Source organism: Engystomops pustulosus, chromosome 1 (genome assembly GCF_040894005.1).
Source record: "Engystomops pustulosus chromosome 1, aEngPut4.maternal, whole genome shotgun sequence".
NCBI lineage: Eukaryota > Metazoa > Chordata > Amphibia > Anura > Leptodactylidae > Engystomops > Engystomops pustulosus.
Window position 1 is genome coordinate 23,383,012 of NC_092411.1, and position 21,499 is coordinate 23,404,510.

Consider the following 21,499-nt stretch of genomic DNA (forward strand, 5'->3'; position numbering starts at 1 on the left):
CGGCTTACGGGCAACGTGTTACAAAACCTCCAGGAAACAGAAGATTGCGGCAAGTGTCTGCATCCTGCTAGGAGAATGAATACAACCAGTGATAGGGACTACTACTACTCCCATCATTGTTGTGTAAGAATGGTATAGTTGTAAGGTGGCAAGAGTTTCCAATAGGTTAAGTTCCAAATTCTACAAAACACTAGGTGGCAATTGCTGGATGGGTTCTTCACTTTGATTATAAGTTCTGCCAACACCTTGACCACATACTATAGGAGCCATTGCACACAACAGACAAATTCTGTCCATGCGGTGGGCAGCATTATCCATCCAAATTTGATCTACTGGATTCATCTTTTGGATAGTCTGAGGCAGATTGACAGATCTCACAGTAAACAAGCCCTGTCGCTTCTGATGATTAAACCTTGCTTTCTACAGGCAGAGACAGGGCCCCTCGTCTTTTGATTTAACCTGAAACAACCTTCCACCATATTTTTTGTGTGGACCTTTCTTATATTTATATAAATGAATCATGTCCCATTTTAGTCATCTCTTTGCCAGACTAAATAAATCTAATTGTTTTAATCTTTCCTCATAACTGAGACCCTCCATACCCCTTATTTTTGTGGCTCTTTGTTGAGCCCTCTCCAGCTCCAGGGCATCCTTTTTATGTACTTGTGCCAAGAACTGAACGGCATATTCCAAGGTGATGCTGAACCAATGCCTTGTACAGTTGTAATATTACATCCCTATCCCAGTGTATACCACTTTTGATACATGACAAGATCTTGCTGACTAGAGGCAGCTGATTGACATTGAATGCTTTTATTTAATGCTAAGTTACTTGCATCAGTTAATCTGAGCTAAAACTAGGTGTATAACACACACAACAGGTGCAAGTCTTTACATTATATCTTACCTCAGTAGTCCCCGGAAAGAGCTGCATTTGTTATGTGTTCGACCGCACCTAGTTTAGACTACATAGATGATGCATATAACTGAAGACCTAAAAGAAATGTGAACTGTGCCTTATTTATCTCAAGAGTGCGTCATGCTTAGAGTACTTATTGTTACCATAGCCTTCTCTACCGGACATCCAAAACTCAAAGATTTGATGCTGTGGTTTTTATGTTATTTGAAGACGTATCAGTATTATAGAATGATATTGCTAATAAATATTTCCACTGTGCAGACAAGGAAATGTTTACCTGCTAGTAATGGATTATCCCATTATCAATTACATAAAAACAAAAAGGATACAATGAAGAAAACTCACCGAAACACAAAATAAGTAAAGAAAACTTTAATGTTGGGCTCAAAAGTTTTCAGAGCAGCCACTTACAACCAAGAAAAATCTGTCACTTCTGAAACAGTAAATTACTACCTTAAATACTACACAGGTCTGGTAACAAAAAAAAAATCTTTACAAACATACAACACTTAAATGAAAAACAATCTGTAATGTCATGTCTCGTCTATTGGAATCTTTCTAACTAGCCCCAATCTTCCTCTTCCTCTGCAGGAGCTGGGGCTTTTGTAAAACTAGAACCGCTGTAGCTGTTGTCCTCTTGAAAGCCGCCTCTCTATAGAAGGAAAGCATATAATTATCTTATTGGAAGGTGTAAAAGAAACAAATTAAGTCTCAGCTTTAAAAAGAGGCTTAGTATGTACAAGAATCATAAGAAGACATAGTGAGGGAGATGCATCAATGAGTGAAGTAGCTGCCCATGTTATATAATTCAACACTTGCCTTTCTGTCATCTACTGAAGCAAATTTGCTTGGATGAGAACTGTAGCTCTGAGTGCCATGAGCACTGAATGCAATTTCTTCAAGCCAAGCAGGTACCTCCTGGTGTGCCTAGAAGAGAGGAAAATACAGGATAGTGGTGAGCTATTAAAAGTTCAAATGAGCCAGCAGCTCAGTTGGATGACATTTCCTATTTAGTATTCCTTTAATGTTATATCTTGTCAACTTACCTATAAACCATGGTTTTGTTATTAAAATACAAAGGATCTTATTTTTCTGATCACAAGTTTGTGGTCCCCACAACTACACAACCCAATATATACAGGCAATTAACCCATTTAATATAACATCAACATCAAGCATAACAAACTACAACGGTGGTAATCATCTTATATTTATTATCCATGGTTTACTGCCTTCTCATATCAACTTTTAAAATTATGGTAATGAGTCAGAAGGGCCCTGTGGGGACTTTACCTGAGCCTCCCCTATTGCTCGGTGCTGTAGCTTCATGGGCCATTACACTGTCATCTACCCCTCTGCCTGATGTAATCTCACTGCAGCAGAGAAATTTTTTGCAGTGTGAGGGGGAAGAGCTACTACAGAGTAACAGCCTGTGAAGCTACTGCACAAAGAAGGCTTTGGTAATGCCCCCCAGAAATCTCCTGGTAATTAGCATAATTTTAAAAGTAAATTTTAGAAGGAAGGAGTAAATGGATAACAAATATAAGATTAAAACTAACTGGTAAAACACAGAGCCGCCCAAAAAAAAAAAAAAAAGGATTATTAAGGGCACTTGAAACCTGGGGAGTCTGATATAGCAATAAAAGTATATTGTAAATTAACTGCAGATCTGTAACACACTGCCTATGGCAGACTAACTGATGATGCCGAATGACAGCTATGGGGGGCGGGGGGGTGTTCATAAAAGCTCCCAGGTGTCACGTCAACTGATCAGTCCTGTCCAATGAGGTCAAGAGCAGGCAAAATGATGGCACCCATGTATGAAAATCATCATCACCACCGGAACTGGTAGTGACTAACAAAATATAAGCCCTCACTGCCACGCTGTTATGGCACGTGAAAGGAGCAGAAAATCCTGTGCAAATAAAGATTTAAGTTTAATTAAAAGCCTCCCAATAAATTTGGTATCGATAAGTTTGTGTTATTTAGGCTGATAAATGCATAAAGATTTGTGGGTGTTTTATTTATTTAATTATGCTGTATAGAAAGGATTACAACCAGTTAATTAGTGGGACATATGAAGCCAGGGTAAAAGTTTCAGCTACAGTGACAGAAGTTTTAGCTAGAAGTGTTTCAAACAGAAAAATTATCATACAAACCATACAGGCCTCGTCAGTGCTTACTTACATCTGTCAAAATTTTCACTAGGCCACGGACAACTTTTTGTTCATCATCACCTTTTCTATCAAAAAAAGAAATGGCTTTTCCCGTGTTGCCGCATCTTCCCGTGCGTCCAATTCTATGAACGTATTCATCGATATCCCCGGGAATGTCAAAATTTATCACATGCTGAACATTCTCAATATCTAGTCCTCTGGCGGCAACAGAAGTGGCAACAATCACAGGACATTGGCCGCTACGGAAATCGTGGAGGGCTTTCTCTCTCTCCCTCTGTTCTCGGTCGCTAAAGAAATTTAGGAGAACAAAAACCCATTGAAATAAAACTTATTTTTCAGTCAAACATTGTACCATGAAACCTCCCCAAACATCCACCCATTATCACAGATTATTTGGTCTGGATAAAGGGGTCAGATTTTCAAAAAGGTTCATCTGGAGATTATTTAGGTTATATAAAATTACATTTTTACAGAAACAAGTGTCTTAATAAAGCTAGGTAGTCCTGCAGCTATAGTCAATGAGCGTTTTTGGAGCATATGCTTGAAAAGCAACGAGTGTAAAGTATAAAATCATTTTTATTGAAATCTTATATTCTTTGGCTCAGCAGTCAACTGTGTAACATATTTATAGCCTTTGTTCATTTCTTTTTTTTTTTTTTTTTAAGTTTCTTAAAGTACAACTGTATCATTCTGCACTAAGCAAAAATAATCAATGCTCTAATTAACTTTAATCTGCAGCTGTTTAGCAACTAGCAGAGGTTTTACCTTGCGCCCCCCCCCCCCCCCCCAGGCTAATCTCCATTTGTCATGGGAAACGTATAGTACAGCTAGAAACAACATTAGGCTTGTTGAGAGAGACCTGTAGTGATGTCACAGGCATGTGACCCATCACATGCTTCAGGTTTTCCAATTTCAAACAAGCTTAGACTAGGAAGAAGCCAGTAGCGTGATAAGTATTGTTGAAATTGCTAGGCTCTCTCCAGCTGTGCTAAAAACATGGGGAAAGGCTGAGTGGAATCCAGTATTTCGCTGCAGTTTTGTGAAGCATTAAAAAGGAAAAGGATCTTGTAAGGCAGAAAGCTGGATTCTGGGCTTGGGTAGAAAAAGATTAAACATTAAATAATCTTTTACCATTTCAATGTATAGGAAACGTGTCTGCACTCTTACCCATGAATACTCGTAGAAGGGAGTTTTTCTTGACAAAGAACTGTAGCAATAAAATCTGCCTTCTTTTTGGTTTTTACAAACACCATTGTGCGTTCGTGGCCTATAAAGATGTGCAAAAATGTTACCCAAATAAAATAGTTAACAATTGTGACAGCTACAAAACAAGAACATTTTTTTGGACAAAATTGCAAGAGCTACAAAAAAAAGCATATAAGTCAGCTCAGATTTCCATCATAACAATGATGACTTGTCAGAGCAGCTACTTTAAGGACACATGCTTTCTCCAGATTGAACACACGTGACGCATATACAATCAGGTCAAGGTCTTAGCGGTTTCAATGCACAATTCAAACATTAAATGTGAAGTCAGTCCAAAGATACCTAGACAATTGCTGGACTAGGCAGCACATAAAGAGCACACACTTATACGTGAAAGCACTACAATTCTTGGTAAAATATTTGAGGTGGTGCCACAGTTCAGTGGCACCACCTTAAAACTACATAAACACTCACTAAATGACCTCCTTTAAAACAAATGTGATCCACCAGGGGACAACATGCTTCACAATTTGGGACAGGACTTGACAGAGCCAAAACAGCAGTTTCATATTAATTTCCCATTAAACGACAGCACCAAAATGTCACTTCTCTGAACCCTACACATTACGTTATTTCTTCTGGAAATCTATAGATAAAACAACTATTATTCGGAGTGCAAACAAAGCAAAATGGAATTTTAAAAGACCAGGAAGCCTAAAGTCCTTTATTAAAGGAGACTACACAACACAGAAGAAACCACTGTGGTTACTGTAGCCATTTCACAATGCACTTGTAACCCATGAAAAGATTTGGTGAAACACATCCATCCCTTTTGAAGTTAGATTTTATATTAAGTTACTATAGATTCAGGCAGACAAAGTATCTGACATCTGCATAATGGAGAAATGCACGTTGGGTCATTTAATGTCAGGGACAATGAATACTTGCGCATATAATACTCAGATGTGACAGGATAGTCAAATATCTGGAGATTTAGATACAACTATAAATTGGGGAGGAGTATTGACTCGTGCAAATTTGTTGCAAAAACCACATATGATAAGATAAATCATGTTTAATACCGATGCTTTGCAGGATTTCCAATAATTTATCCCTTTTTCCATACTCATCAACTTCAATTATTTGCTGTTCGACATCACTGCATGCTCCGCCTACTTGTCCCACAACCACAAAAATGTAATCTGGCTTCAGAATTTCTCTGGCAAGACTGAAAAGAGAAAAAAGATACACTCATATACAAACCTATATTGCAGCGGAACTAAGCATCGAACACACATTACTAGTGCATAGCAAGGTTACATAGATCTTTTTACCTTTGTATGGGCGCAGGGAATGTGGCGCTGAACATTAAGGTTTGCCTTTCCTCTTTAGTTGGCATTCCTGGACTGCTCAACAATTTTCTTACATCTTCCATAAAACCCATGTCCAGCATACGATCTGCTTCATCCAATACAAGATATTTTACTTTGCTCAAACCAATCTAAAAAATAAATCTGAGAATCAGTTACGGCTATACAGGACCACACTAAATTTTCTGAAAATCTTTTCACAGATCTTGCTGGCTGCAAGGCTCACATACGAGACTGACCGATACAAATTTTCTATGTGTGCGACTTTACGGTTTATGATATTTTGATACTTAATGGGTACATGTGCAATTTACCACTGAACTACACTGGAAGATCCAAAGCTGTTTAACAGGAAGCTAATCTACTGGGTCAGAACTGTGGGAGCTCCACATTCAACCAGTGCAAAATGGCTTTACAGTGAATGTTTTATAACTGCAGCATGACTTACTTGCCATGGATTATGCAGCAGTTTCAATATGGGGCTATCCCTATTTAGCTGCAAACTTATTATGTGTGTCCCTGAGCTATTTTGAAGACAGTTGTCAAAAATTAGGGAGGTATTATAGATTGTAGTGTGGAGTATTCTCTGACCATACCTTTTCCTTGTTGATAACATCCAGTAACCTTCCAGGTGTTGCACATAGAATGTTGCAGCCTTGAAATATTTGCCGCAGTGAATGAGACGTCTGGGTTCCTCCATATATTACAACAGGACGAACAACAGTTCTGTGGACATAGAAATAACATTGGAAATGTTAGATAATATTAAGCACTATCAAGTATATTAATCAAATCATACATGTCTCACACTTGTAAAAAAACCAGAAATCACATAATATTAAAGGGATTTTCCAATCAAACAAGTTAAGCAACAACTTGCTGATCGACCCCAGAGATTAATGGAGCAGAAGACCGCGCATGTCCGCTTAGCTCCAGGTCATCTATGGAGATTGTAGATCACCGAGACCCCCTCCGATCAGCAAGTTATCCTGTGGCACAACTAGTTTGATGGGACAAACATTTCTGGTGGTGTGGGCCAAATCAAGACATCTTATTATAAAGCTTATCCTTTAACATACCCATATGAGAATTTCCGAGCATCCAGATAAATCTGATTTATCAGCTCCCTTGTAGGTGCAACAATGATTGCTTCTGGTTCCTGAATTTCTTTAAATTGACTTGCTGCAATTCCACTTTTCATCATATGAGCCAAAATGGGCAAAAGAAAAGCTGCCTGCAAGGATGTTTAAACAGACGGACTTTAGAAACACATTTAATTACTAAGTCTGCATTTATGCAGGGACCACTGTTGTGTTGCAAGAGAATTATGTTGCGTTAAAACATGTTAAGAAATACTATTAAATGGATTCACATTAGGACTCTTTCTTGTGTGCTTATTATTTAAAAATTTTTAACTACCTCGCTAATAACAGTTCAGGCATTACTAATATTTGTCCATGTGACAGAACTATTAATTTGTGTAGTCTTGGAATTAAATCGACCCATTGTGTACTTACAGTTTTTCCAGATCCAGTCTGAGCACATGCCATCAAGTCGCGGCCAGCCATTACAATAGGAATACTGTGCTTCTGTATTGGTGTCAACTTCACATAACCAGCCTTGTAGACATTTTTTGTTAGAGTCTCACTTAGGTCAGCATCTTCAAATGACTAAAGATAGGAAAAGCAAGGTAAGTTTTTTACCAATAAAAAGAAAACCCTAAAAGAAAACCCACTAAAACAGCAAACAGGCTCCAGCTTTTTAAATATTTGATGGAGTACAGCAGTTAACTATATGCGGAATAATTATACATCTAAGGATACATTAATTTTATACAAAAAGTTGCAAATAATCCGAGAAAAAAAAAATAGCAATTTGCACACAAAAAAACATTAAGCTGCCAGATGTACTCACCAGTATTGCAGGTGGTGCATTGGTGCCAGAAACATCCACAAGGATTTCATCATATTTATCAAAGTTAATACCAGTTTGGTAATGCCTAAAGATTTCATCTTCAGCATCAGGTGGTGGTGGGGGAACGTATGTCACTTTTGGACCTTTAGATAAAAAAAAAATAGGCAAAACTTATCATTAGAAATAGGCCAGTAACGTCTTGCAATTTGTTGATGAGACCATGTGCAAGTTTTATTCAACTCTTTGCTTTCAGAGTCAGACAAGGAAAGAAGGGCCCAGCACATAAGAGCCAAAAGGAAAATGCTATAATAAATCTTTATAGTATGCAGACCGTTACAAATAAACCCTTATACAAGAAATGAGTGTCTAAGGTTCCTAAATATATGAAATGTTAATATTTTTATTGCTCACGTGCAGCTTAAACAACTATTTTTCATTTGCCGATATATGTGAAGCCACATACACAGAAAGCAATACTGTGCAATTATTTGTAGCAGCCACCCTTTAGTTGAACTGAATCACAATAACCAATACTACATACCAGTGTCTGCGTTTCCAAAGTTGTCTTGACCTGAAGTAGTAGAAAAGCAGAAGAGATCAGCACGATAGGGCAGAGATATCAATGCTAGACAGGCACCAGATTGCTCACAGATGCGGGGTTATAATTTTAAACGGTTGGGTGCTTCAATATGATGGTGTAGATTACGCCAAACATACAAAAATGTTGGCCCACGACAATTTTATATGAAGTGTAACAAATGTTAGATGTGGCACAAGGCACTTGAGACAGTTTTTTTAAGCAAGCTACCAAATAATTTAATAAATCTGTGAAACTGCTACAAACGAAAGGCAGTCAGCAGGAGGTGAACTATCAGACCACAGGATAGTCCCATGGCCCAGGCAATAACCCTTACCTTTTCCAGACTCAACACCAACATCTTCATTTCTCCCTCTGTAGCCACCTGAGGGGAGAAGAATAAAATATAGAAATCCAAAGATTTATATCCAAGTAGCTTTTACATCGTAGTCATTAGTCAGATTGAGATCTAAAGACAAGTAGGGATTTGGCAACATTAGCTGACCCCTTTGCTGTTTACAAGAAGTGCACAGCAAAACCTACTGTTTTTTTAAGCATTGATACCCATGCCATATAGCAGGGGTGGCGAACCTATGGCACGGGTGCCGGAAGTGGCACTAAGAGCCCTCTTTATGGGCACCCGCGCCATCACTCCAGAACTGAGTTAGCCAGACAGGACTAAAGGCATCTTGCAGTCCCAGGCAGCCCAGGACCCTAGAAGCAGGTTCGCCACCACTGCTCTACTGTATTGGTGTCCTCAGGTGCCTGAGAAAGAGCAGGGAGTAATAAGTTACTGCTTAAATTGTCGCATTGGCACTTTGCAAAAAAAACAAACAAACAAACATTGGTTTTGGTTGAAGTTTTGCAATTGGTGTCTAAAAGGTTTGCCATCACTGCCATATAGCAACCTGTGGTGGTGGTGGTAGGGGGGGTGTCACAGATAGATTCCCACCAGTAGGAAGTTGTTGACATATTAAGGCAAACACCGGATGCAACCAGTTAATGACCTCACTGGTCACAAAAGGCATGAATGAAGACAGCTCAACCTGTGACCACTTCTCCATACTCCCTTTAATAAAGCTATAAAGTCAGGGTTGTTAAAGCGTAAACTCTTTCCACGATACCTGTATCATGCTGCTGGCTTCTTACTAGCCCAAAATATATCTGATGTATTTCACATTAGATTCAGTTATTTCTGATGTGGGTTGTAACATCAGCTCAGGGCAATGAAGCCAAACCAGGAAAGCAAGTTGGTAATTGGCCAATCTGAAGCATGTGATGACCGGAGGTCCTTTGCCATCAAATTTAAGGAAATCTACCATTTGCTTTTATGCATTATGAACCAAATATCCCACGAGAATGCTGTAGCTATGGAGTGGTTTTGCTGAAAAAACAATTATAAAATTATGATAATGAGCCTCTGGTGCTCCTGTGACTGCACTAGTGCTTCTCTTACCCTAATTATGCACTGCTCCAGCCTTGTCCCTGCCCAGCATAAGCTCAGAATACTTCACCACTGTTTTGTCCCTGACAGGCACAAGTTATCAATCGCTGCATCATCCCCCAGCTGTATGATTCATCCAGCTCAGGTTGATTAGCCCTGTCTAGACAGTTCAGGAACAAGTCCACACCCAGCTTTCCCAAGGTCCGGAATTTTAAAATAGTTTTGTGAGCAAAACCACTTGGATCAGGGATTAAACAAGATATGTTTCTGCATCAGTGCAGCTACAGCATTTTCAAGGTTTGTTTGGTTTGCAATGCATAAAAACAAATGCTAGATTTAGTTTCAGTACTTTCAAATGATGCAGGACAGCTTGTTTGTTATTGGACGACCTGAAGAGGTGATTAGTCACATGCTTGTGACATAACCACAAGTCCTACAGCCCCGTCCCTCAACAAGCCTCCTGTCCTCTCTAGCTGTAATATGCTGTTTCCCATGGCAACCAGAAATCAGGACAGATGGAGATTAGCTTGGTAGGCAAAGTAAAACCTCTGCTTGCTGCTTATTAGCTAATCTGAGTAAATTATAGAGAATTGCTTACTTTTGCTTAGTGCAGAATTAGGCAAAAAAAATGAGCAAAGGCAGTAAATATGTTACACACTTGACTGTACTGAGCTTAAAAATATAAAATTTAATTTTTTTTTTTTTTTTTTTTTAAAGCAGTCTTCACACAGGCTTACCACCAACAACCGTAATGTACATATATCATGTGTCATAAATAACTGAAAACATTTCATTTTGTTATAAATGCAAAAAGAGAAAAACTGACCTCTTCTACTGCCAAAGTCTCTTCTGCTCTCAAAACCACCGCTGTCACCTATGAGTAAAATAGTTTTTTTCCCCATAAATAGAGGTACAATAGAAGCCTAGAACAGATAACATTATTGTATCCAAGCAGCAACAACTGTGGGTGTGATCACACGTCGCTATTAACATGTTTAAAACGATTTGCCTAATTAAACAGCTGTTAACACTTGTGTTTACAAAATGCATGCGTTAACACATTGAGACTATTTATCTTTTTTTTTTAGATATATCTACATCCTGAAAGAAATCTATAGTGCCACTAGACCTCATTAAAAACATGTTAATGTGGATCATGGTGAATGATAAGCTGTATTGCTTGGTCAGCGATAAAATAACCCTACTTAACGACACGACACCCTTGGCTCATATAGCAATCTATAACCTAGAATCCCTGGCTCGAGTTTCTCTTGTCATTTTAGGGTACTCCTCCTTCCCTTCCCTCCAATTTTGTATTGGTCTTGCTTTAGTGAACCTGTATTATAAGCCTTAATATGCTGGAATGTGGAAGAGTCATTCTTAGAAATCTGCTCTATGAATAAATAAGAAAGTAAATTGACTGGTGCAGTATTTAAAGCTGAGCTGGAATAATAGTGTTACACTGCTCTGAAAAACGTAGTAAAAATATTGCGAAAAAAAGTGCAAATAGTCGCTCACAATCCATAAACCAGAAAATGTCTAGAATTCCTGCTCAAGTCTAATACAATTGAGTCCCTTTTCACACAAACATTTTTCATGCTTGTGTTTCTGAGGTGCAGGGACTTGCATTGAACACTGACCTCATTGTATTCAATGAGTTTTGTCACAGATGCATTTTTTACACACACATACGCTCTTTTTTACTTATTGTGTGAAACTTGTAGCACTACAAGTCTCGCGTAAGAAAAGAACCATATGCAATTTTATAGAGACTCATTGAGATACATGCGTTTTTACTGATCCACTGCCATAGACACCTTATTGCCAACAGCAGGCAACTTGCAGCAGTTATAGGAAGAAAGCAACACCTTTTTGTCTAATCACAGGCAACACCTAGGACAACATATTAGTATGGGATAAATGTGGCTGCAGGATTAGGGTCTATTGCAATAGGAGACCCTCCAGTAAGCCCTTCACAACACTGGACACAACAGTGCAATACCAATTGCAGCCAATGCAAAGTAGCTGCTATTCGCTACCTGGACGGGTCATTAATATGTACTCATAGGGAAACCTACTGCACAAAGTAAACAGATTTTAGAATTTTGGAAACCAAGGGGTTATCGTCACAAACGTCTTCTGCCTATATGCTGGTCTGGTCTCACAGAATGTACTCGTTGCAAAGGATGAAAGTTCTTACATCATACAGAAATATGATGAAAAGAGTCAGTAAGCCGGGCCGAACTTCAGCACCAGGTACCGTATCAGCTGGTTTAGTGGCAGAGCTTTCAGCCTGTAGATGGGTAATCCTTCCATCATATTTGTGGACTCCCGTCCTTTGCAAAGTCTTCATTGCATCAGATTCCTTCCCACGTGCTGAACAAATTTACCTACAGTCAGCCTCAAACTGGGTAACAGCAGATATACAAGAAAATCTGATATATGTTTGAAAACATGATGTTACCTGATCTTCCAAAGCCCCCACTGCCATCAGACTCTTCATTGTTACCTTAAAGTTAATTGAAATTGGTTAATATGAACATTTAAAAAAAAAAAAATTGTAATAATTTGAAGGGCTATCTCAAACAGGCACACACATGTTGGACATAAAATGTTTTATGGCTGCAGATTCTGATACCCAAACTGAATAAACAGGTTAGATCCAGTTCACACAACATTGGGGATTTCCATTACACTGTCTGTTTAACCCCTTCAAGACAAAGTGGTTTTGCTTTTCCTTCCTCTCCTTCCATAAGTCGAAATTTCATTTCCTTTATTTGCAAAGCAATATATTGGCTTGTTATATGCGAGAAATTGTATTTTCTAGCGCCAGGGGAAAAAAAATTCCAAAAGGTGGAGAACTTGGCAAAAAGAACCACAGTTGCGCCATATACTTATGGACTATTTGTACAGCTTTCAATGTGCAGTCAAGCTGACACGTCTCCTATATTCTTTGGATCAGTACAATCGCAGGGATACAAAATTTATCATCTAGTAATGTCTCAATACCTTAAAAAAATGCATTAAAAAAAGTCTTGCCTCTCCATGATGAGCCACTGGCTCATTGTAACGAATCTGCAGATGCCAGATACTCTCGGGTCAAACGAAGACCCGAGGCTACCATGGAAACCGATCACCGCCCCCCCCCCCGAAGACGTTCGGCGGCGCGACGATCGTAAAAAAGATGGCGGTGTCCGTGCCGGCGGCGTTGAAACGGTTATTAGCGGTGGGGGTTTGCTGCAATATGCAACAACCCCCACCTCTGTATGAAGAGGACTCAGCCCGTGAGCCCTCTTCATACATCCCTTATACCTCTGCGCCGTAGAGCTACGGCGCAGAGCGTTAAGGGGTTTAATTAGCTGCCAGTGAGGCCCTGTACCTTTATTACAGGCGTTTATCTAATATGCAAATTTGCTTTCCTGACTCATGTCTCCTGGCTGTGACCCATGGCTCATTATTGTGACTGACAGCGCTGTGTCTCTTCAAATCACTGCTCTGCCTCATTGTACATAGGGACCATCTGCTAATATTTCATTACAGACAAATAAAGCTCAATTCTTTTACATGGTGCCTTGTGTTAAATTCATGTCATATGACATCGCAGATACAATAGCAAACTGTACACCATGTATGCGATCACAAAATAACAACAGATTCCATGAAGGAAGCTAAAATTACATATTAGCTTATATTTAAAGGACCCATTTGTATATGAACTATGCCGATTCCTGGAAAAGGTCTTTAATTTATGGGTCATAACCCTCATCACCTACAACACTAATACCTTAAGGTCTTGAGGCGAGATCTTAGTCTATTTGAGACTACACAATGTGGCCCAGGACCCAGTCCTCCTTTTGTATTGCAACATTTGTTACTAATTTGAAATTGTTATGTGTCCTTGTGTCTGTACTGACATATTTTTGTTTCATATTTCTTATTTTGTTTTTGTCCAGTAAACTGAATTGAACCATAAACAAAACTACATATGTGGTATCCAGTGAAAATTATTCATGAAAGCCTTACCCCTCCTTCCGAAGCCTCCAAAACCTCCACTGTCACCTAAAATAAAAATATATTTTTTTACATTTTAGACCAAGAAATTAAGTGTTGCCTACGAACTGTGGGAAGAATTTACATGGATAACTAGCAGAGGTTATGGTATTACAGAAATTATACAATATTTTGTTTGCAGGCCACCTTTTCAAGCACAATCCACATTTGCAAATCCTAATTACACTTTAGGACTCAGGCATAGCTGCTTAGAAAGAGTCTAGTCCTACAACCTTACGATCAAGCATAAGATGAGTGGTGAACACGGACGGACTGTCAGGGAAAACCTGCAGAGGATGGTTTGGGTTTTTGATCAGGATATCAAAAGCCCAATGCTATATCTAAGGAGGGAGGTGTGGGAATAGTACAAAATATGGCTATAACAATGTTTGAAGTCCTCCTTTGCATAATTACTTTTAGAATAGGGAATGCTGTCAGTCATAAACCACCTTTTCTAGTAACATCCCAATATGCAAATCCTAATTCCACTGTAGGATCCAGGCATGATTGTCATAAAAAACCAGGGGGGGTATTGGGATCAAAAGGCTCAGTGAACAGTTTGCTTATACAGTGTGGCATCGCTCACATTTTCACATTCTGGAGCCTAGTCAGGTAAGCCTTCCCAAAAATGTACAGAAACGTCCAAAACATGCTACATGAATAGGCAATACATATGTGATTATTGGGGAAACCCCGTTTACATGATCAGACTGCAAGGTCAGCTCCTGCCAAAGTGTTCAGCCCATGGAAAGAGGCCCATATGCTGCTGCGATCTCAAAGACTAAACTTGTCGCAAAGGATGGAAGTCCATACATCATACAGAAAATACAGGCTATACCTCAGCACCAGGTACGGTATTAACAGTTATGTTGGCAGAGCTTTTCGGTCGGAAGACTGGGAATCCTTCTATGATATTTCTGTATGATGCAAGGACTCCCGTCTGCAGCCAGAGGTTTCCGTTTCCATAGGATCAATACATCCATCTGCAGCTGGACATGTACGGACATTCAACAATATCTGATTTAAGTGTGAGAAAAGATGACGTTACCTGATCTTCCAAAGCCCCCACTGCCACCAGATTCTTCATTGTTACCTTAAAGTTAATTAAAATTGGTTAAAATGAACAAATACAAAACACTTTCAATGATTTAAAGCACAAAATGTTTAAAAAATGTTTAATGGGTGCAGCTTCTGATGCCCACACTAGGTGCACAGGATAGGTACAGTTCACACCTGCATTGGGGACAATACACTGCCTTCTTAAGGAGAGCATAACGGAATTTTAAAAAAGTAAAAGGAGGGTCATTCGTTCACCTTCAGGCTCCACAGACTATAATGGACCTTATGTAAGATTATGTTTAACTTGCTGGGATCCATTACCTGCTAGTTACAATTTAATGTGTAACAGACCCTACCGAACGCAAGTGTGAACTTTGCCATAGGGATCATTCTCGACAGGATAGTGAAAATACTGAGAATAACACCATAAAGCAAAAACACAACAGCTTAGATGGTGCCCAGTGAAGATGTGTGAAGGATTCACAACTCACCCCTCCTTCCAAAGCCTCCAAAACCTCCGCTGTCACCTATAATAAGCATATCATTTCTTGGTACAAAAAAAATTGCGTTGCCTACGAACATTGTGTAGAATTCTACATCAATTAAAAGCCATTTATAAGATCAGGGCGTCAGCAGTAATCTACATCGACTACGGGATTTAGCTTGCCTTTTGGGGTGGGGGCGACCGACCCCTCATCGCTCCATCAGACTAATGGAGCAGCCTGCCGCGCACGACCGCTCTGCTCCATTATCTCTATGGAGCCGACTGAGATCGCCGAGTGCGTCCCTTGGGAATTAGCTCCGTAGAGATTAATGGCGCTGAACTATCATGAGTGGCCGTCTGCTCCATTACTCTAATGAAGGACGAGGGTTCAGCACTGAGACCCCCACTGATCAGCGAATTAGGCCCCATTTCAAGTTTGTGGGAAAACCCCTTTAAATCCACAGGGTGCACCAAAAACTTTTCCAGAAAATTGCACTGAGCTTCACATAGATATAATTATTGTACACTAACACAACGGTAACACAAAAAAACAAAGCAAAACAATGGAAATCTATATCCATAAACCAAACTAATGAGATATCAAAGGTCACTTTTAGAAGTGTGTAACGTGTGCCACTATATTAGCAGCACAATAGCAGAATCTTCTACGATTCATAAGAATTTGAGAACGCCATAACAGTGTAAATAATGGAGGCTGGTGTGAAATAAAAACTTTATTCAGGACTGTGTATGTTTTTCATGTTACATATGACTAAGATCTGGGTCGCGCTGTTAATATGTAGCTACATTAGGCTTAGAAGATTGAATGCTCTTCCTCTGGCTCAATTTATAATTAAAAAAAAAAAATTCACTCAGTTCCATCACAATAACCAAGAACCTAATGGTGGGGTCAGACAGCGCATTATTTGTGCTTTTTAAAACTGCTTTCTTCATTTCTGGAAGCGTGAACAGCCAAACGCATAGCAATATGCAAAAACGCACACGTTTTTAATGCGTTAAACACACTAAAGAATGCACACATGATCACACTCAAAGCAGCAATTCTCAACCTGGAGGTCAAACGACCAAAATACAGGGGCTGCCTAAAGCCATGGGAGCCACGATTTTATCACCTTTTTACCGCAAATTACGGCAAAGACGCGATAAAACAAGTGTGCATTATGCACACAACTATTGCTGTGGGAACTTGAATGACAAGGTCTCACTGCAGTGGTCGCTATAGCAGCTGTATTTCTATACAGAAATACAGTTCCCACAGCCTGCCAGCTAATAGACCTGTCATGATGCAATCATCACATGATTCTTCGGCTACTCAATCACATACAGCAGGGCTGCTGAAAGAGGGGAGGGGGACAAGGACCTGTGCGGATCCTGTTCAAGGAGGGGGTCAATACCTTCTGTATGAGGAGGGAGTAGCAGACATGGGTCGGCTACCTGAGTGAGGTGAGGTGGAAAGATAAGCCCTGGGTGGGGCCGTGTTATTGTAATTATATTGTTTTACACAGGGGTGCAGTCTTATAGTAGTTGTAGTCCTGTACATAGGGGTGCAGTCTTATAGTAGTTGTAGTCCTGTACATAGGGGTGCAGTCTTATAGTAGTTGTAGTCCTGTACATAGGGGTGCAGTCTTATAGTAGTTGTAGTCCTGTACATAGGGGTGCAGTCTTATAGTAGTTGTAGTCCTGTACATAGGGGTGCAGTCTTATAGTAGTTGTAGTCCTGTACATAGGGGTGCAGTCTTATAGTAGTTGTAGTCCTGTACATAGGGGTGCAGTCTTATAGTAGTTGTAGTCCTGTACATAGGGGTGCAGTCTTATAGTAGTTGTAGTCCTGTACATAGGGGTGCAGTCTTATAGTAGTTGTAGTCCTGTACATAGGGGTGCAGTCTTATAGTAGTTGTAGTCCTGTACATAGGGGTGCAGTCTTATAGTAGTTGTAGTCCTGTACATAGGGGTGCAGTCTTATAGTAGTTGTAGTCCTGTACATAGGGGTGCAGTCTTATAGTAGTTGTAGTCCTGTACATAGGGGTGCAGTCTTATAGTAGTTGTAGTCCTGTACATAGGGGTGCAGTCTTATAGTAGTTGTAGTCCTGTACATAGGGGTGCAGTCTTATAGTAGTTGTATTCCTGTACATAGGGGTGCAGTCTTATAGTAGTTGTATTCCTGTACATAGGGGTGCAGTCTTATAGTAGTTGTATTCCTGTACATAGGGGTGCAGTCTTATAGTAGTTGTATTCCTGTACATAGGGGTGCAGTCTTATAGTAGTTGTATTCCTGTACATAGGGGTGCAGTCTTATAGTAGTTGTATTCCTGTACATAGGGGACAGTCTTATAGTAGTTGTATTCCTGTACATAGGGGGCAGTATTATAGTAGTTATATTCTTGTACATAGGGGGACAGTATTATAGTAGTTATATTCTTGTACATAGGGGGACAGTATTATAGTAGTTATTTCTTGTACATAGGGAGCAGTATTATAGTAGTTATATTCTTGTACATAGGTGGCAGGATTAGAGTAGTTATATTTCATGGTTTGGGGTCACCGCAACATAAGGAACTGTATTGTGGGGTCACAGAGTTAGAAAGGTTGAGAACAACTGCTCTAATGGACCTGTGAAATGTTCCCAATTGTAATGTTAATGCTAAAATTATAATAATTACAAAAATATCCTAAATATGTTGTGAAAGTAATGAAAGAGGCTCATCGCTCAGTGGAAAAATGGTGCGAATCTTAGTAGCAAAAGACAGGAGAACTATGGTGGATATGTGACCACATCACTTGAATGAACCAACCTGATCTTCCAAAACCTGAATCATCGTTGTCACCTGAAAACAGATGAGTCACAATGGTAAGTTATACGGGAAAAACATTCCTGAGTGTTAATCAGCCTACAAACAGTATTTCATAAAATATAATTAAAGAGTGTGACCAGAACAAAAGTCTTATACCACTGGGATAAAAAGTTTTCAACCTTTAAACAAATTTAGCAAAAATGATAGTAAAGCAAAATGTAAAATACTTCTACCTCTAAAGCCTAGTTCACATTATTATAGATCTTCAGTTCTTTACATCAGTTATTGTGAGTTATTGCAAGCCTTCCCCCATTATAACTCACCTCTTTGTAGTTGCTGTATTATATGGTGCAGGCACAACACGTCCTATTCATTTTGGACGCTGGATTAGGGTTGATGGACTGGTTCATGCAGCAGCATTTTCTATTTAATTGTTTTCCTTTTATAGTGATCTTCATATAAGAAATTGCTCAAGTATTTCACAAGATCTTATTCCTGTGTCAACCCTTCCCTCCTCAGACTGTAAGCAGATCCCACCCTCCTATTGTTTCATATGACCATGTTAATATTAGGTCTTTTGTGTATGTAGCCCATGATTTGTAAATCAGTGCAGAATATGGTGGCGCTACAGAAAAAGATTTCTTATTAACCCCTTTCCCACGCCGGGTCCCGGTGCATGGAGAGGGCTCGCGGGCCGAGCCCTCTCCACAGCCGGTAAGTCTTTGCTGCATATTGCAGCAAAGGCTTACCGGTAACACCCGCGATCGGTGCTAGCACCGATCGTGGGTGCTTTCACCGCGATCGCCGCCGGCAATGCTGCCGGAGGCTTCAAAAAGATGGCGCCTGATGACGTCACGGGGAGCGGTGATCCGTTGCCATGACAGCATCGGGCCTCACGAAGGCCCGAAGCTGTCTCGTTTTAACCCATTCATTACAATGTGCTATCAGCACATTGTAATGAATGAGGAGTCAAATCCCCATATACTGCCATATTGCAGTATGGCAGTATATGGTAGGATCGATCAGACAACCTAGGGTTAAAGTACCCTAGGGAGTCTGAAAAATAGTTAAAGTAAAAAAAAGTTTAAAAAAAAAAAAAAAATTATATTAAAAAAACCTAAAAATTCAAATCACCCCTCTTTCCCTAGAACTGATATTAATATTAATAAACAGTAAAAATCAAACACATTAGGTATCACCGCGTCCGAAAATGTCCGATCAAAATATAATAACGGTTTTTCACTGCGTTTAACCCCGTAACGGAAAATAGCGTCCAAAGTCAAAAACATTTTTTTGCCATTTTGGAAAATATAAAAAAATTAATAAAAAGTGAACAAAAGGTCGCACAGTCCTAACAATGATAGCAATGAAAACGCCATCAAAAGTCGCAAAAAAATGACACCACCCACAGCTCTGTACACCAAAGTATGAAAAAGTTATTAGCGCCAGAAGATGGCAAAATCAAAAAAAAAATTTTTGTACAGGAGGTTTTAATTTTTTTTAAATGTATGAAAACATTATAAAACCTGTACAAATGTGGTATCCCTGTGATCGTAGCAACCCAAAGAATAAAGAATACCTGTCATTTGGGGCACATTTGGGGCATTTGAAAGCTGTAAAATCCAAGCCCACAAGAAAACGTTGCAAATGTGTTTTTTCACCATTTTCACTGCATTAGGAATTTTTTTCCCGCTTCCCAGTACGCGCCATGGAATATTAAATACCGTCACTACGAAGTGCAATTTGTTACGCAGAAAATAAGCCATAACACAGCTCTTTATGTGGAAAAATAAAAAAGTTATAGATTTTTGAAGGTGGGGTGTGAAAAATGGAAGTGAAAAAACTAAAAAAGGCCAAGTCGTTAAGGGGTTAAAGACTTCCACCTGTTCTGTGTGTAGAACGACACCTGGTTTTGGCTCACAATAACTGACGCAAAGACCTTACAGAGAGGTGAACCGGGCCTTGCTTTACTCACAACCCTACCATTTCCAAATAAAACAAGCGAGGCCCAGTTCACACCTGTTTATGCTGTCAATTACACACTGTTTAAGGAAAACTCTATGGAGAGGGAATGGAATGAAAAGAAGCTGGATCAGAAGTGAAATCTCCACATAGTAGTTTAGGGAGAACTGCAAATTACATGTATGGCCCTACACAAAAAATGCTTCAAGATCAATAGAAGTACCATAATGATTAGAAATTGCATTGCGGGTCCACATAAAGGTGTGAAGCCTGGATAAAAAAAAACTTCTTTTGAAAACAAGGGCCAGGGGGCTTACCTCTTCTCCCAAAGTCACGTCCACCACCTAAAATAATGAGAAATTAGTTTGCACCGAGCCTCTTACATACATCAATTATTTACATGTGAATTCTTTCTGACATGGCTAAGTTGTAGGCATGTTATGTGAAACGCAACAAAAAAAATATACATCAAATTTTATTATATCTGAAAAATAATTCATACTTGAAAAAGGCCCAAAATGGAATAGGGCAAACACAATATACACAAGCCCCCCCTAAGGTGTCCAAACCCAATCATAACATCTGTGAGAAAACGAAAAATATAATCCCATCAATGTATATCCGTATATATATCATATTATGAAATACTTAGGAAGGTGTAGTTATCCACTAAATACATTAAAAAAGGCTGGAGGTACCTTTTGGCCTGAGTATATAACAATAACTAACCCTCACCCAAAAATTATAGAAGAATGTTAAGTGTCAAGGATAGTCCCTGGAGTCCGATGCAAAAACCCTGACTCCTGTTTTACTTCTGTTGCTTCCAATACATCAGTTCAGATGTCAACAAAGATTTGAGTAGTGGACACAAGTCAGTAACTAACCTGATCTTCCAAATCCACTTCTGTTTTCTGAATCATCGCCATCACCTAAAAATAGATGTGTAAATGAGTTTTTTTCAATTAATCACTATTGTTCTATCTTTTAGAAGTTATAACCATCACTCAGAATAAAGCTAAGAAACAGTGTATTAAAATGTGATAGAGGAAGGGTTTGGGTGAGACTGTACCTCTTCTTCCAAAACCACCGCGGCCACCTAAAACCATCAGAAATAACAAGTTAACTATTTCAAGTTTTTAGGGTTTTTTTGGGAATGTAAACACAAGTAGGAAGAAATATTTACCATATTTTCCGGACTATAAGGCGCACTTAAAAGCCTTGGATTTCCGTGGAAATCCAAAGTGCGCCTTATAGTCCGGTGCGCCCTATCTATGGCACAGGGCAGCGGACCATACTTACATAGGTCCCCGCTACCGGAGACCGGAGATCTCCAGCGGGAACTGCAGACCACGCGGCATGAACAACTTCTGCCGCATGGTCTGCAGTTCCCACTGGAGATCTGCTGTCTCCGGTAGCGGGGACCTATGTAAGTATGGTCCGCTGCCCTCCTCCACCTCCCCCTCACCTTCCCCGCGTTCCCCGCCGCGTCTCGGCGGGTCTCCGCCACGCCCCCGGACCCCGCGC

General features: G+C 39.7%; 1 protein-coding gene across 8 annotated transcripts in view; it reads right to left on the minus strand.

The window, feature by feature from the left end:
* Positions 1-1,276: 1,276 nt before the first annotated feature.
* Positions 1,277-21,499, minus strand: part of DDX4 (DEAD-box helicase 4) — a 37,375-nt gene continuing 17,152 nt past the window's right edge. For 6 of the 8 annotated variants that reach the window (XM_072135806.1, XM_072135799.1, XM_072135792.1 and 3 more), the window contains 21 exons: positions 21,045-21,071; positions 20,860-20,904; positions 20,293-20,319; positions 18,014-18,046; positions 15,208-15,243; positions 14,706-14,750; positions 13,631-13,666; positions 12,072-12,116; positions 10,434-10,481; positions 8,501-8,548; positions 8,128-8,157; positions 7,587-7,729; positions 7,190-7,342; positions 6,752-6,906; positions 6,269-6,398; positions 5,637-5,803; positions 5,385-5,530; positions 4,264-4,363; positions 3,107-3,383; positions 1,739-1,846; positions 1,277-1,571 (listed from right to left, as the gene is read on the minus strand). In XM_072135806.1, the coding sequence (XP_071991907.1) occupies positions 1,482-1,571; positions 1,739-1,846; positions 3,107-3,383; positions 4,264-4,363; positions 5,385-5,530; positions 5,637-5,803; positions 6,269-6,398; positions 6,752-6,906; positions 7,190-7,342; positions 7,587-7,729; positions 8,128-8,157; positions 8,501-8,548; positions 10,434-10,481; positions 12,072-12,116; positions 13,631-13,666; positions 14,706-14,750; positions 15,208-15,243; positions 18,014-18,046; positions 20,293-20,319; positions 20,860-20,904; positions 21,045-21,071 (1,889 nt within the window). In that variant the 3' untranslated portion in view covers positions 1,277-1,481. The remainder of the gene's footprint in view (positions 1,572-1,738; positions 1,847-3,106; positions 3,384-4,263; positions 4,364-5,384; positions 5,531-5,636; positions 5,804-6,268; positions 6,399-6,751; positions 6,907-7,189; positions 7,343-7,586; positions 7,730-8,127; positions 8,158-8,500; positions 8,549-10,433; positions 10,482-12,071; positions 12,117-13,630; positions 13,667-14,705; positions 14,751-15,207; positions 15,244-18,013; positions 18,047-20,292; positions 20,320-20,859; positions 20,905-21,044; positions 21,072-21,499) is intronic. The other 2 variants (XM_072135783.1, XM_072135814.1) reach the window with 2 other exon arrangements.